A 14876-nucleotide genomic window follows, 5' to 3' on the forward strand; every position below is an offset into this window, starting at 1 on the left:
TGAACCAAACCTATGGTTTGTACATGTTTGGGCGCATGTACCTATGAAGTTCTATGCATCCAGAGAATTGTTTGTATAAACCCTCCTACAGATGGATGGCGCCAAGTTCCAGCAGTGTTTTCTTTAGACACTGTTCTTGTACATTCCATATTCAAAGGCTGCATAGATTGATAAACAGAAGCAAGTTCCAGTCAGCCATATGGACAGCTCCACAAGCAGTTCCAATGCAAATATATGTGGATTATTTGCACTGAAACAATTTTAGTCTGCTCCCAGAAGTTGCCAATGGGGATAGGAACATCAGGAATCGAAAATTGTCATCAGGACGACTGCTGATCTTTGTTATTGTGCTTTCTCCTATTGCTAAACCTATACTACTCCACATGTAACCAACGGTTGAGTTTCCTTTGCACATTTTAAAGTAGAGATGAACATGTGGTGGACAAACTGAACGAGAAGAGGATATTTTACACATTCTGAAGATTCAACAGTCACTTACTGCAAATTCATTCTGGGTCCCTTTTTAATGGGATTCCAAGATCGCCCTGTCTACAAGATGCCCAGAAACTCTGAGATTCATGAAACTTAATCCGCTGACAATGCTGCTCATGATCCGCCCTGGATTTTGAAGCACTTTAACTACCAAAGCTTATTCTGATCCAATTACATATTGGAAATCTAAATCAAATCTTTCTTCCGCTGACACCATACACCCTAATTAAATGTTTTATAAGTCTTTCTTACCTGAGCTTATCCATCTTGGCTCACCACCTGGAATACATGCATCCACCCCAGTCTTCAGCCACTTTCTCTCCTTCCCCTGATAGGTGTCTGTCTCTTTGATGTGTCTTTTAACTTGCTGTCATGTTAACTAGTGTTCTAATTTTGTTAATAATGTATTGTTCCCTTACAGGCTTACAATGCGTATTCTAAACCCTTCCTCTTCATCACATCCCTTTTCCCCAATCAATGGCCTTGTCTGCATGAAATAAAACTCATAAATAGATTAGATTCAGACTGTTGTTGTTTTTTATCGCATTTTGTCTGAATCTTGCTGTTTTAACTGCTGCAATTTCATTCTCTTTTCCTGTTGCCTGCTTTCTGAGATGTGGTGCGCAGTGTGCTTCCCATTCAATTACCTATCAAATACAACTCTGTAAATGTGGTCATCTCATCTGTTCTGCCACTTTTGTTTTGTTCTGTTTTTTGCAGGGCATTGCTGGCACTGATGTTGCCAAAGAGGCCTCCGACATCATCCTGACAGATGATAACTTCACCAGCATTGTTAAGGCAGTTATGTGGGGCCGTAATGTGTACGACAGCATTTCCAAATTTCTGCAGTTCCAGCTGACCGTCAATGTGGTGGCAGTTATTGTGGCCTTCACAGGAGCCTGCATCACTCAGGTTGACACAAAGCTTCTCATTTTCCGTGTCTTCATCCAGCCTCCTTTAACATTTGAGAAAAGTTTATTTATATGTCTTTGCCTTTTTTATTTTTCTTTTTCGAATAATTGACTCTCTAATAAATAACTAGAAACTTACCTCTTCCTTTCCTGGATCTTGCAAACGAGCATTGGACTTTTTTTTTTCTCTTGATTCAGATTCTGCCCATTGTCCACACGAATAGAAGCCTTTGCCTCCTGACCTATTTTATTTCTCCCACTTGCCCATTAATGGTTGTCCATTCCTCCTCCCAAACCTGAAGCAGTTTTTGCTTACTTATTGCTTCAAATGTAGCATCCACTCCTTGCCTAACCTCACTTCCTCTATGCTAGCACGATGCTTTTGCTAGTCCTTTATCTCATCTGCCCCTTATTTTTTGTTTGTGAGATGGAATATTGTGGTGATTATAAAAAATTATGTAATGCCTTATAGTGTTTCCATAAGCACTCCCCATCTGCTCAGGTGATACATACTTCACATAGTATCCATCTACCCTCTATCTCCACTGTTATTTCTGTTGAATTCGATTTTTAGGAGTGGAATACTATCCTCTGAAAACCCATAGGGTTTTCATGTTATGATAACATACCTTATACAGACTTTTAACCACAGATTCCTCACCTTTTGAAAATTACCCAGATGTTAGACTGGATCCAGAATCTTTTTTCAGCAGTACCTTTGTGTGACAGCCGGTGTTTCCATGTGCCTCTGCAATGACACTGTTCCACTCAGAAAATGACATGCAGGGCCCATATAGGCGCCACTCCCATGCTCCAGCATCAGTTCCTTTCTTTCCATGCCATCGGACATGGATCCGGGATTACATCCGGCCCTTTGATACAATTTACCTCCCATAAAATTCTGTGTGCAAGGGAAATTTGTATCTCCCAAAACAACAGGTTTTATTTCCTATAGGACTATCACAAGCAGATGTCTGTGACAGGTTTGCATGTGGTGCCTCTGGGGTTCAAGCCACGACTAAGGCCTGCAGTGACTGCATGTTGATGAACCCTAAGCGAGACGAAAATCTTTGTTGCCAAGCACAGGAAGACTGTGGCGGGACCTGTCCAATTTGAATGGTTGGTCCCAGTCCCACTCCCGGTCAAGAAGTTGCAGGGCTCATTCCTTTGGTCGGTTGTCGTTGGCGCTCCACATCTTTGTGAAAATCGAAGAAAAAACACCAAAAAATCCAAGTGGGACTAGGCCTCATCCGCTGACACATTCTTCTGAAAATGCGCAAGGACGTCCTCTTGGCCCTCGATCTCACACCCAAAGTCGGTCGGCCTCGTAGCCCACTCCGCAACTTGTCCCAGCTCAACTTAAGTTTTCGGAGCCATCTGCGACACCGAGGCTGGTCGAACAGCTCTGCAAGGTCATGCTCAGACTCTTTAAATCCTTACTGATTTCCTCTGGAACACCTTCAGGTCTCAACCGAGAAATCTAAGCGCCCTCCATCTGGGATACAGCTGAAGGGTTCACCCTCAGCACTAGTTGGAGCCACTTAATTCACCACTTGGACTTCCCTAGCTTCTGGACAGACTCTGGCTTCACTCTACATGTCCGTTCCCAGATCCACAATGCTGGAGGATAAGGTGCCCAGTGTGCTCTCTCCTTCTCGAAGTTAGTGCTGCTACCACCCCAACAGAGACTGCGCTCACTTTCCATCGAGGTGCTGCTACCTCCGCGTGACTTAGCACCTTCACAAGGAAGAACACATATGTTGCATTCCTTATTTGGTATTGGTTTGGACAATGATTATGATGCAGGTGACCAAACCATAAGTAAAATTGGTATGATGACCTTAGTAATGCTAGTGGTCTTGACACTTCCCCAGAATAAGAACTCCTCTCTCCCCTAGACCATGCCACTGACAAGAGTGCATCTTACGCAATGGTCATGCGTAGGGCAGCCAAAGTTCTTGATCTCCTGCTTCCCACCTTAGAAGTAAAAACCAGATTATTGATGGAAGTGCTCTACCCTTTGGCAAACATCTATTGTGCCCCTCATGCCCTTCAATTAAGTACTTACAAATACCCCCTTACGGCCTGGGCCAAACCTTGCTAGACCCCTGCAAGTCCCCCTCCCGTTAATTGCCAGATTGTGAAGGTCTCTTATCCTGTCTCGGACCGCCCTGCATCTTCTCAGTAAACCTCGCCTTATAGCTTGGTGATGAAGGCACTCTCTTTAGGATTCAGTGACTCACGTCCTCCCAATTGTCACAGAAGACCTCTGACATGGACTTACCTAAGCCATACCGACCGTTCACAATTCTGTGTGGCTTGGACAATTCCAATTCCATTGGGTGAGCCATTGGCACCAGCATCCACATTCACCGCCACACCTGGCTGCAGTCATCCTTTTTTTCTAGCGATGTCCAAACGTTCCTCATGGGCATTCTCTTTGATGGGACTCACATGTTTAGGGACAAAAAGACGCAGCCATGGAGCGGTACAAGGAGAGCAGGCCCACAGCACGCTCCCTGGAGGTAGCTGCCCGACTCGCTGGCCACATCAGCCCTACTGTTCCATTCACAACTTTGACAGAGGTACCTCATACTGTCTGACCAGTTCCATCCAGCCCAGCAGTTTCTCAACCGAGGCCCATGCACCCACTGCCCCCGCGGTTAAGGTCAGTGTGCCACTCAGTCCATTGTAACCAGACCCCTCCACAGCCCCAGCTACTAAACTCCTTTATTGTGCCCTTATAGGAGTACAGCCACCCGGTTGGAGGCAGGATCTGACGATTCTTGCACAGTTGGCAGATTATTAACATTGAGCATGTGTGTTCTGCAGATAGTCCCAAAGGAGAACACCTTGCCCTTTATTGCCACTCTGCTGCACCATCACCTGAACAACTGATGGAGGACCCTCTGTTCATTTTACAACAAGAAGTGCAAGCCCCCTTGGCTAACCCTCTGGCCGCTTTGCGGCAGGTAGTGCAAGCCCTTTTAGCCAAAGGGGATATCTAGAGGGTGCTTGCACAAGAAGTAGATTGTGCTTGTTAGTCCTGCTACTCTTTGGTGCCAGAGAAGGATGGAAGCCTTTGTCATATTTATTTTAGAACTGCCCCCACTCAAAGAAGGAAAAATTCCAAATTTTCTCCCTGGCACAAGTCTGGTCTGCCCTTTGCACTGGAAACTGGATGGTGGTGTGAGAGCTACGGATGTCTATTTCCATAGACTCATTGGTGCTAACTGTGGTTTGTGGTGGGACAGGAGCTTTTTCATTTCACTGTGCTCCGCTTTGGTCTCACAATTGCTCCTTGGGTAGCCATGGAAGTGATGGCAGTGGTAACAGCACACCTTCGGAGGCAAGGCTTCCAGTCTTCCTCTACCTCAAGACATGACTGTTGAAGATGGGCTCTCCTCAGCCAGTATTTACCTACCTCCAGACAATCTCCTGCCATATTTTGGGTTCACTGTCAATGTATTGAAGTCACACCTGTCTCCTTTTCAGCTAGTCCATTATAGCCATTATGAGCATCTTTCAGTTTCGTGCCTGTCCCATGGAGAGACGAGTCTAGGAAATTCAGGTGATAATCCTAATCTTTTAGACTCTGACTGGATTGAAGTGAGGTTGAATCTGAGACGGCTGGGAACAATTTCCTCCTGCATCCTGCTGGTCAAGCATGCCTGGTGGCGAATGTGGGCTCTGCAGTGGGATCTGAAGTCTCAGTGGGCCCAACATCAAGTGGGCCTCTAACTATTTCAACCACGTATCCTTTGTCCATTAAAGGGAGTCTGGTGAAGGTGATTACAGACAATACCCCTGCCATTTGATATTGCAACAAGTAGGGTGGTGTGGGATCCTGGGTCCTTTTTCTAGGAGGCACTACACATCTGGAAATAGCTGAACCAATTAGGGATTTTCCTGGTGATGAATCAACTGGCAGGATCTTTCAATGCCAAGGCGGACACACTCAGCTGTCTATACCTAGCGGATCATGAGTACCAGTTACACTTGAAGGTGGCTGGCACAAAGTCTCTTTATTGAAGGGGGAAAACTTTGGCTCGATCTGTTTGCCACTGCAGAGAATGCGCATTTTCAGCATTTCCGTGCATTGGGGTTTGCAAGGCGTCTCTCACTAGGAGATGCATTCTGCCTAGAGTGGAACTCAGGACTTCTGTATGCCTCTCTGCCGATACCTTTTCTTTCCCTAGAAGGTCAGACCAACCAGGCCCAAGTCATCCTAGTGGGCCAGGATTGTGCACAGACAGTATGGTTCTCTGATCAGGCTACCCCTCCAGGAGGACCTGCTGTAGCAGCAACGGGGCACGGTTCTGCATCCAGGCCTCCGAATCTCCATGCTTGGAGATTGAACATCGATAGTTTAACACCTTTGACCTTCCTCCGGAGGTGGTGGATGTTACTTGGCGGCCAGGTATCCCTCATCAAAAACTATATAAGTCTATGGTTGGAACAAAAACTTGTGGTTTGGTGCAGCCCCCCACCAGGCCAAGTTACCTGTTTTGTCTTTCACCTGGCAAGGCATTGCTTTCGGCACCATTCTTTCGTCCATTTTGCTGTTGCCAGACCAGCCCTCATTGTTTAAATCACCGGTTGTAATACTTTTTGGTTTTTTTAAAGGGGTCCTGCACTTTTTTCCTCCTCCTACTTTTGTCATGCCACAGTAGAACCTTAACTGGACCCTCCCATATTTGATGTGCACTCCTTTTAAGCTGCCTCACAGCAGTCCTTTGTGGTTTTTTACCATCAATACAGTCACTATAACCTTGTTGTTGCAAGTGAGCAAGCTGCAGGCTCTATATGTCAATCCATCATACACCACCTTCTTCCCAGCTAAACAAGTTCTGTGGGCATGCACATCTTAATGTGCCTCGCCGTTCCACATCCGTTCAACCATCACCCTGCCAACATTCTATGTTCTGCCTCACCCCTGTAAGGAGTAGGAGAGACTTGATTAGTACCCCACAAAATCATACCAAACGACAGCAGGGGGACAACCAGCTCTTTGTGGGGTTCACTAGGGTGAGAAAAGACAAAGCAGTGCAAAAGAGTGCAATTTCCTGTTGGACTGTACTGTGCATCAGCCAAAAACTAGCCTCCAGAAGGTCAGCGAGCTCATACAACTAGAGCCAAAGCTGTGGCCACTGTGTTGGCACACGAAGTTCCTGTCCTGGACATCTGCCAGGTTACTTGATCATTGCTCTATATTTTCATGAATCAATATTGTCTGGAGTACCAGGTCCATGTTAGGGGCATTTTGCACACTTGTTGGTATAGGACATTTTTGTTTGAGCCAGTTTACACACCCTGCTCTAAATAGGTACAATTCTGGGATCTATTCAAAAGGTGCAGAATCTGCAGTTAGAAGTGGCTTGTTCTTACAGAGCATCACCTTATCCCACGTTCCTCAATTCTCATTTACCATGTTCTATCTCTTCTAAGTGGCCTTTTAGCATACATCAAAGGAATTCCATTCACCCACTTCACACAGATACTTACTTTATTTTCACATGCAGCCTCTTCCTACAGTATCCGGGCAGGACCACTGAGTTTGTTTTTCATTTTCTTCTTTCATATTGTAGCCTTTCACTTTCAAAAGGAGGATGCTTGCCTAGTAGATTTGTGTGACTAAAGCTAAGGTGGGATTTCTTTCTTTCCAGGACTCCCCTCTCAAGGCTGTACAGATGCTCTGGGTAAACCTGATCATGGACACCTTTGCTTCCCTGGCTCTAGCCACAGAGCCACCCACAGAGTCGCTGCTTCTGCGTAGGCCATATGGGCGCAACAAGCCACTCATCTCACGCACAATGATGAAGAATATCCTGGGGCACGCCATTTACCAGCTCACCATTATCTTCACACTGCTGTTCGCAGGTGAGCTCGTGCTTTCCCTGACCTTTATAGCATGCACTTACCTTAGCAGAGATAAAAACATATTTCCTATGGTGTAGACTTTGTTTGCTTCAGACTTAACTGGCCCCACTTTTCTGAGACGGCAAAAGAACAATTTGTTTGTGGCATATGTAGCTGTAGATACACATGCTGTGCATACTCCTGCCATCTAGTGTTGGGTTTGGAAGTGTGCAAATTGTTTTTCTTCGAAGAAGTCTCATGAGTCACGAGGTATGACTCCACCCATGATTGATTATGTACCTGGACATTTAGTTCATTGTTAGAATGTTTTTTCTCTGCTTTCGGGTTCAGACATGATTTTTTTTTTGCGCCAGTTCAATTCTGTGTGGGCATCTGGCCGGGTCTTTTCGGTTCCCTCTACCTCGTTGGTTGAAGAAACTGTGCATCTTCTTTGGTTCCTAGCGTTTGAGTAATCTCTCCTTCATTTCTGCAGTCTCTCCCCCTTCCCTACCACCCCAGCACATCAGCGTTTGGTCCAAGAGGAGATACGTGCACTACTCGCCAAAGGGGCCATAGAACCCTTGCCCCCACAGCACTAGGGCAAATGGGTATATCCTCTATACTTTCTCATGCTATTGAAGGACTGGTCCCTCATGCCTATCCTTGACCTTCGGCCTGTCAACAAGTACATGCTATTCCAACACGATGCCATGCCTTTCCTACAACTAGACGACTTCGACCACCCTCGGCCTGCATGACACCTATTGTAGGCCTGGGCGGTAAATTCTGTTCCGCTTTCAGAATTTTAGTAATTTCGCATTCGGCGGAGAATGCGGAATTGCCAAAAATTCAGCTATCTGTGGCTTTGCGGAACTTTTTCCAGGTTCGCTCTTTCAAAATGCGTGCTCGCGAGATATTCTCCCCCCCCCCCCCCCCCCCCCCCCCCCCGAGCATGCAAACAGCGTTTGCGAACACGAAAAAAGCAGCGGAACAAGCAATTCCGCTTGTTCGCTGAACTCTGTGCTCGCGGAGATTTTTTACCATTTTGCGGAGCTTTGCATAGCGCGCCCGTGCAAATTTCGCCCACCCCTAACCTATTTCCACATCCCCATCCGCCATGCTCATTAATTGGGGTAAGTGGTCAGCATTACCAGTTCAAAGTGCTGGCCTTCGGAATAACCAGAGCATCCAGGTTGTTTACAAAGTGTCTTTCAGTGGTAGCCGCTAATCTCAGGAGCAGCATCCATGTATTGCTTTACCTGGATGATTGGCTGATCATACTATCAAGTCCCATCACCAACCAATGCAGGTACAACCCTTTCTCAGGTCCATACTCGACTCTTGTGTGGGAAAAGCATTCCCCAGCCCAGCAAGAGTCCTCACATTCCAAGCACTGCTTCATCTATTTCAGACAGATTGCCAAGAAACTGTCAGGTCATGTGCCTCGTAGGAATGATGGCCTCTTGTGTTGCAATTGTCCCACATGCCAGATTACATATGTGCCTGTTGCAAGAGTGCCTAGTAACACAATGGTTACAAGTGGAGGGTCATTGGGGCCATACTCATCAGTGTCTGTATTGGTGGAATGGCAACAGTCTGTTGCAAGGCTGGCCCTTTTGGACCCATTCCCGCAGATGACCATTACAACAAGCACCTCTTTCACTCGCTCGAGGGGCACATTTAAATGAAATGAAAGTTCAACGATTGTGTACCCCCGACCAACAGGATCTCCAGATCAACTACCTGGAGTTGCTAGCCGTCCAGCTAGCCCACAAAGCTTTCCTCTCCCGCATTCAACACAAGGTGATACTAGATAGGATGGACAACACAACTGCCATGCTTTATTTACAGAAACAGGGAGGCACACACTCCCTGCAGTTGTCTGCTCTAGTCCAGTGTATTTGTCAGTGGGGAATATATCACAGAGTTAATCTCCTGATAGAGTACATACCAGTGCTGCACAACAATTTTACGGGCCTGCTCAGCAGCCTGCACCAACAAGTCCACGAGTGAGAACTCCACCTCCAAGTCCTACTCACCATTGGAGGTTTTCACATATAGACAGGTTCGCCATCGCAGAAAATGCAAAATGTCAAAACGCTGCATCAAGACTCCCACAGTCCATGGGCCATGCAGTATGGATGAACTGGTCCGGGATATTTGCCTATGCTTTTCGCCTCTCCATCCAAAGTTTGCAGGCTTCGGCATACATCCCTCACTCATCTTGGTTGCTCCAATATGGGCCATGTAGTCTTAGTTCACCACCCTCCTCAAACTGTCCCAAGTACCTAATGAGAGGCTGCTCAACCAGCCAGATCTTCCCTCACAGAATCATGGCATGCTCAGGAAGCCCAGCTCCAAACAGCTCAATTTTGCAGTCTGGCTCCTGAAATCCTAGAGTTTGGCTATCTCAATCAGCCTTCAGAATGTATGGCTGTCCTTAAGGGGGCCCAGAGACTTGCAACCATAGATGCTACATGGCCAAATAGAAGAGGTTTGTGCACTGCTGTCTTCCTAGACATATTGTTCGTCTTCAAGCGGCAGTCCAGGACATTGTCTGCTCAACCTTCAGAAATCAAGGCTTGCGTACACCTCCGTTAGGCCTCACTTGGCGGCAATTGCCTCTTACCCTCAAAATAGACAACAAAACTCGCTTTTCAGATTCCCTGCCATCAAGGCTGTTATGGAGGGACTCAAACACGTTATTGCACCAAAGGTGCCTCCAGTCCCCATGTGGAACCTCAGCATTGTTTTAACCTGACTTATGGGACATCACTTTAGGGCACTTTACTCGTGTTTATTCCTATTTGTCTTGGAAGGTAACTTTCTTAGTAACTATCATTTCCCTTAGATGTGTCAGTAAGCTTCAAGCTTTTACCCCAGAAGAAACTTTCTTCCAAGTGCACGCAGACAGGGTAGTCTTCAGGACAAACCCCAAGTTCCTTCGTAATGTGCTCTCCAGCTTACACCTGAATCAAACAATAGGAACTAACTGTGTTCTTCCTACAGCCAGAGTCTGTAGTGGAACAAGCTCTTCAAACTCTGGATATCAAAAGAGCATTCATGTACTACATTGATAGGACTATGCCTTTCCAAAAGACACAACAACTATTTGTTTCTTTTTCAAACCCACATAAAGGCTGTGCTATCTCTAAATCCAGTTTTGCAAGCTGGTTAGTCAAATATATACATACCTGTTATGCCAAAGCTAAAAGACATTTGGCTGAACCTCCCAGACCACACTCAAAACACAAAACTCATGACTTTCCTATATTATATCCATATAGCTGACATATGCAAAGCAGCTAACTTGTCTACACTTTCACTTAACATCACTATATGGATGTTTTAGCTCATCAACAATCTAGGGTTGGCCAGCCGGTCTTATGTACAGTTTTCCAGTCTTCTGCACCATCCTAGGACTGGCCAACACATACGGGAGGACTGCTTTACAGTCAAAGCACATCATGTGTATCTAGAGCTACACATGCCATGAACGGAAATTGTTTCTTACCCTGTAAGCATCTATTTGTGGCATGTAGTGCTCTAGATTCAATTGTGCCCACCCTCCTCCATAGAGCCCTCAGATGTTGCAGTCACCTTGGTACTGTTTACATTATTTATAGTTTACCGTGGTCATCTTTTCTGTATCCTTATGCACCATCTAAATCCTCTCCTTCTAGGAGGGAAAATAAATCTAACAGGGGGAGCCGATGATCATGTGCATTACAAATCATGTGTGGAGTCACTGTAACTCGTGTCTCGAAATACTTCTCTGGAAAAAAACAACTTCCACTTGTCTGAGCCCAACACTAGATGGCAGAAGAATGCACAGCATGCGGATCGGGAGCAGTACATGACAAACCGATGCTTACAGGGTAAGTAACATTTTCCTTACGTTTGTGTCCATTTCAATCATTCATACCAAAACACCCGATATAACGTGAGACAGGCATTGGTGGCCCCATAAAGTCCATAACGTTTACAGGAAAGCATCCTCCTGCAAAAAAGTACCCTCAGAATAATGAAGACTAGGACAGATCTATTCCTGAATCTTACAATATAAAATGAATGTCCTTAATAAAAGCTTGTTGAGCAGTGTATGCTTCAACATGGATCATAAAGCCACTTTAGTTCCTGATTAGCATAGCTGATGTAATACTTGAAGTATGTCACTTTCTGGAGCCTAAGCAGGGCAACTAGATAAAGGCATGCACATTGGTGCAGTACATTGTCTTTATATCAATGCTAAAAAATACTTAAGTTAGGAAAATTATGTAATAAATGCTACTAGTTCAATTGGCTTTCAGGCAGGAAATCCTTGTGGGAGATGATTGAACATGATGCCCAGCAAGAATCCGTCTTTCACTTGAAAGTCGCTTATTTTATTCACATGCTGCTAATGAGATGCACAAAATGAAAGCTAAAGAATGCAAGTTTAAGGCAGTAGTACATAAGAGAAGAATATAATCCAGCCATCCCACCATCAAATCCTGTTGAATGGTGATACAAATCAACATGTTAATCAGCCTTACTGTTAGCCCTCATAACAGCAGCAGTGATATCTGCACTCCCCAGTGGTAACCCTTAGATTGAGAAGAGTCCAGCATCTACCTCAGCAGGACAATGCTCTGCTTCATCACTCTACCCTCATGTTCACATCCAAAGGTAAAGCCCACAAGGTCGAAATAATAGCACCTCAAAATTCTTTAGAAATGAGTGTGCATTTTCCTACAAAAGAAGCCTACACACAAAAAGTAGGTACCTTTTTAGTAAAAAAAAAACAAATTAATACATTTTGGGTCTGAGAGCAACCCAAAAGTAGGTAAAAAGAGAAATGTTCAGGATCTTTCCACTGCTCTAGCAAGGGTACAGAATGTGTGCCATAGAATTGCACAATGCATATTTTCTTTCCCTGGTCTCGAAAGATCTCAGGCAATTCCTTTCTTATTAAGTCTTTCCATTTAGACTTATGTGCACCTTGGAAGAGAGGGATTTTAGTCCATCTCTCCTGGAAGATGAGTTTCAGAAAACACCACATTTTTCAAACTGGAGTAACAAGCGTGTAGAGGCCAAACCTTGGCATTGCGGAAGTCCACAATGCTTTGGCTGACCTATTGCACAAAACAAGCAAAAGTATTTCTTTCATAGGAGAGAATCTTATTGATAAAAGACAAGTGCACAATTTAGTCTCATCCTGCACTTTTGTAGTTCACAGCTCCAGGCAGTATGAACCCTGTTGGTGGACACATTAAGCTGGCACTAAGGGAGACAAGGAACACAAACAGAAGCATTCCAGTCATTCTAGACAATTACTAAACAAGAAGACAATTGTCAGCAGTTTCTTTCCTGCCTAAGCTCCTGTCACAGATATTAATAACAGACACCTCCCTAATGGGACTGGGGAGCTGATTTCAGCTGTTTGCAGATCCAAGAACCATGATGCCATTTGGAATATTTATATAAACTACTTGAAGCCTTTCCAATCAACCTTGTCAAGAAAAAAACAATGATGCATACAAGCAACACAATAATAGCGTATTATATAAACATCTTGAAGAAATGTGGTTGAGAATCTTTTTGATTGAAACTCTGGTGATATGGCATTGGCTCATTGTCAGCAACCTCATTATAATAGCAGTTCACCTTCTGCGGGCGCAGAATTCTGAAAGGGAGCATTTTAGAATACCACAAGCAAGTCCTCAATGTAGACCTTCTCTGCTACTCTTTAGCCTTTGGGGTCAAACCGAAAAGGATCTGTTGTCCTCAGGCAACATCAATCGATGGACAAGACTCTCAGTATACCTTGCTGGCAGAATTGCTATAATGAAAATGGAAGTTTCACTCTAGCTACCATGTTTATTCAGTTCCCCTCACTCGTTCATTTTTCTGTAATTTGCAGCAATTGATGGTTTGGCTAGCCTGGGCAGGCAAACAATCCAGAGTTAAATGGTGGTCATTTGTATGGACAGAGTGGCCTCACAGCCTGTGATTTAGAGTTGTATTACTACAGTGCCAGGGCCAGTTCTCGCATTATTGGATCCATTATCTGCTCAGTCTCCTGCACTTGGGAATGGTGAAAGATGCCCCTTATCCTGAATCCCTCAAAGCAAAATTTGGCCAACCTTTTAGAAGACTAATTGTATAGGCCAGTTTAGGAAACTGTGTGCATGCATCTCACTGGCTGCCAAAGCCCTGCAGAGGTTCTCTTACATTCCCTGGGTATGAGATTGGAATGGTGTGGCTGGCTCCCAATATTACTAAAAAAAGTACACATGCTTAACTTGATACTAGAGCTCGTACTGATGGGACATTTTCTTCACGAATCCAAATTTAAGACTTAAGTAACATCTGACTCTCACTGTGTTAGGAATGTTGATTATACAATTTGTGGCACCCTCAGCCGGCTGCTTATGGAGTTCCCCAGTGAGCTTTTGCCGGTTTCATTATTGAATCAGCTGATGCACAGTTCCAGTCTTAAGCACATGCGTTTGTATCTATACTCTATTGCTTGGGGTTGCGGGACGCAAGACATTGCAGCGTCTCACCTGAGTTGGCAGAAATGGCATTAACTGCAACATTGTTTGATGAACAATGGCTGCTCTGTTGCTCAGCCATCAGAAATGGATCCCTTAATCTTCCGCATACACTGATACAGTTTAAATGTGTACAAAGCTTTTATCAGACGCTGACAGATTTGGTCTGATGGAGGATGCTAAGTGCTTCAGGTGCCTAGAGGAGGCAAGGATGTCCTGGTATATAATGTTTTTGAGCAGCGTGTTCATGAACCTTGAATATTGAGCTTGATCCCTTCATGGTCCTGCTTGGGTATGTTAGGAATATAGCAAACACAAGGAGATGATGGACAGAGGTCTGAAACCCTTCGGACACTCCAACTACCCCCTCCCTCCCCAGTCACCGATCTGGGTTGAATCCATCGCCACCCCAGTTCCGACACAGCTATATGCAAATCAGTCTTGACCCTGAGCCTCATGGGAACAGCCCAGCGCGAACTGCCAAGCCAGGTCTTCCCGGACCGGAAACCAGCATCCTGGGACCGGTTTCGGGGTAACGCCCCTCATCAGCCAGGCTAGCTTGAATCAAGTGGCAAAGTGAGTAAGGGACCCACGTCTGGGCATACCATGCCTACTGTGACTGGTGGTGAGTGTCTGAAAAGTGTCAGCACTCCGTCCATCATCTCCTTGTGTTTGCTTTGTTCGCCCTAGGTTGGCAGGGTATGCCCAGGCATGGGTACCTTGCTCACATGTTGAGAGATGGGGCAGAGGTCTTATTCCAGATGTTGATGACTAGGTGAAGGATCGAATATATTGTAATACTGCATCAGCTCATTTTTTCCCATTTAGATGTAGGTATAGAGACGTATGGCCCCCACTGCAATCATGCCTGCAGCAGTTTGCATAGGTTGGCTGCCTTTGGGACTGATGATGTAGCTGCGTCACTGATGATGTGTAAACATGGAAATGATGTTTCCCCCTGGTACCTATATAAGAATTTCGAAATATAAGGTGCTGTTAACACGTATAACTCTATTACCAGTTTGCTTCCTATCTTCTGACTATGAAAGCTCCAATCCTGTCACTCACTGTCAATAAT

At 45.1% G+C, this 14876-nt stretch overlaps 1 protein-coding gene across 7 annotated transcripts in view; it reads left to right on the plus strand.

Moving 5' to 3' along the window:
• ATP2B4 (ATPase plasma membrane Ca2+ transporting 4) overlaps positions 1 to 14876 on the plus strand; it is a 780797-nt gene that overhangs the window by 658990 nt on the left and 106931 nt on the right. For all 7 annotated transcript variants that reach the window (XM_086923502.1, XM_086923496.1, XM_086923498.1 and 4 more), the window contains 2 exons: positions 1213 to 1404; positions 7070 to 7283. In XM_086923502.1, coding sequence (XP_086779628.1) covers positions 1213 to 1404; positions 7070 to 7283 — 406 coding nt within the window. The remainder of the gene's footprint in view (positions 1 to 1212; positions 1405 to 7069; positions 7284 to 14876) is intronic.

Source organism: Lissotriton vulgaris, chromosome 5 (genome assembly GCF_964263255.1).
Source record: "Lissotriton vulgaris chromosome 5, aLisVul1.2, whole genome shotgun sequence".
Lineage (NCBI taxonomy): Eukaryota > Metazoa > Chordata > Amphibia > Caudata > Salamandridae > Lissotriton > Lissotriton vulgaris.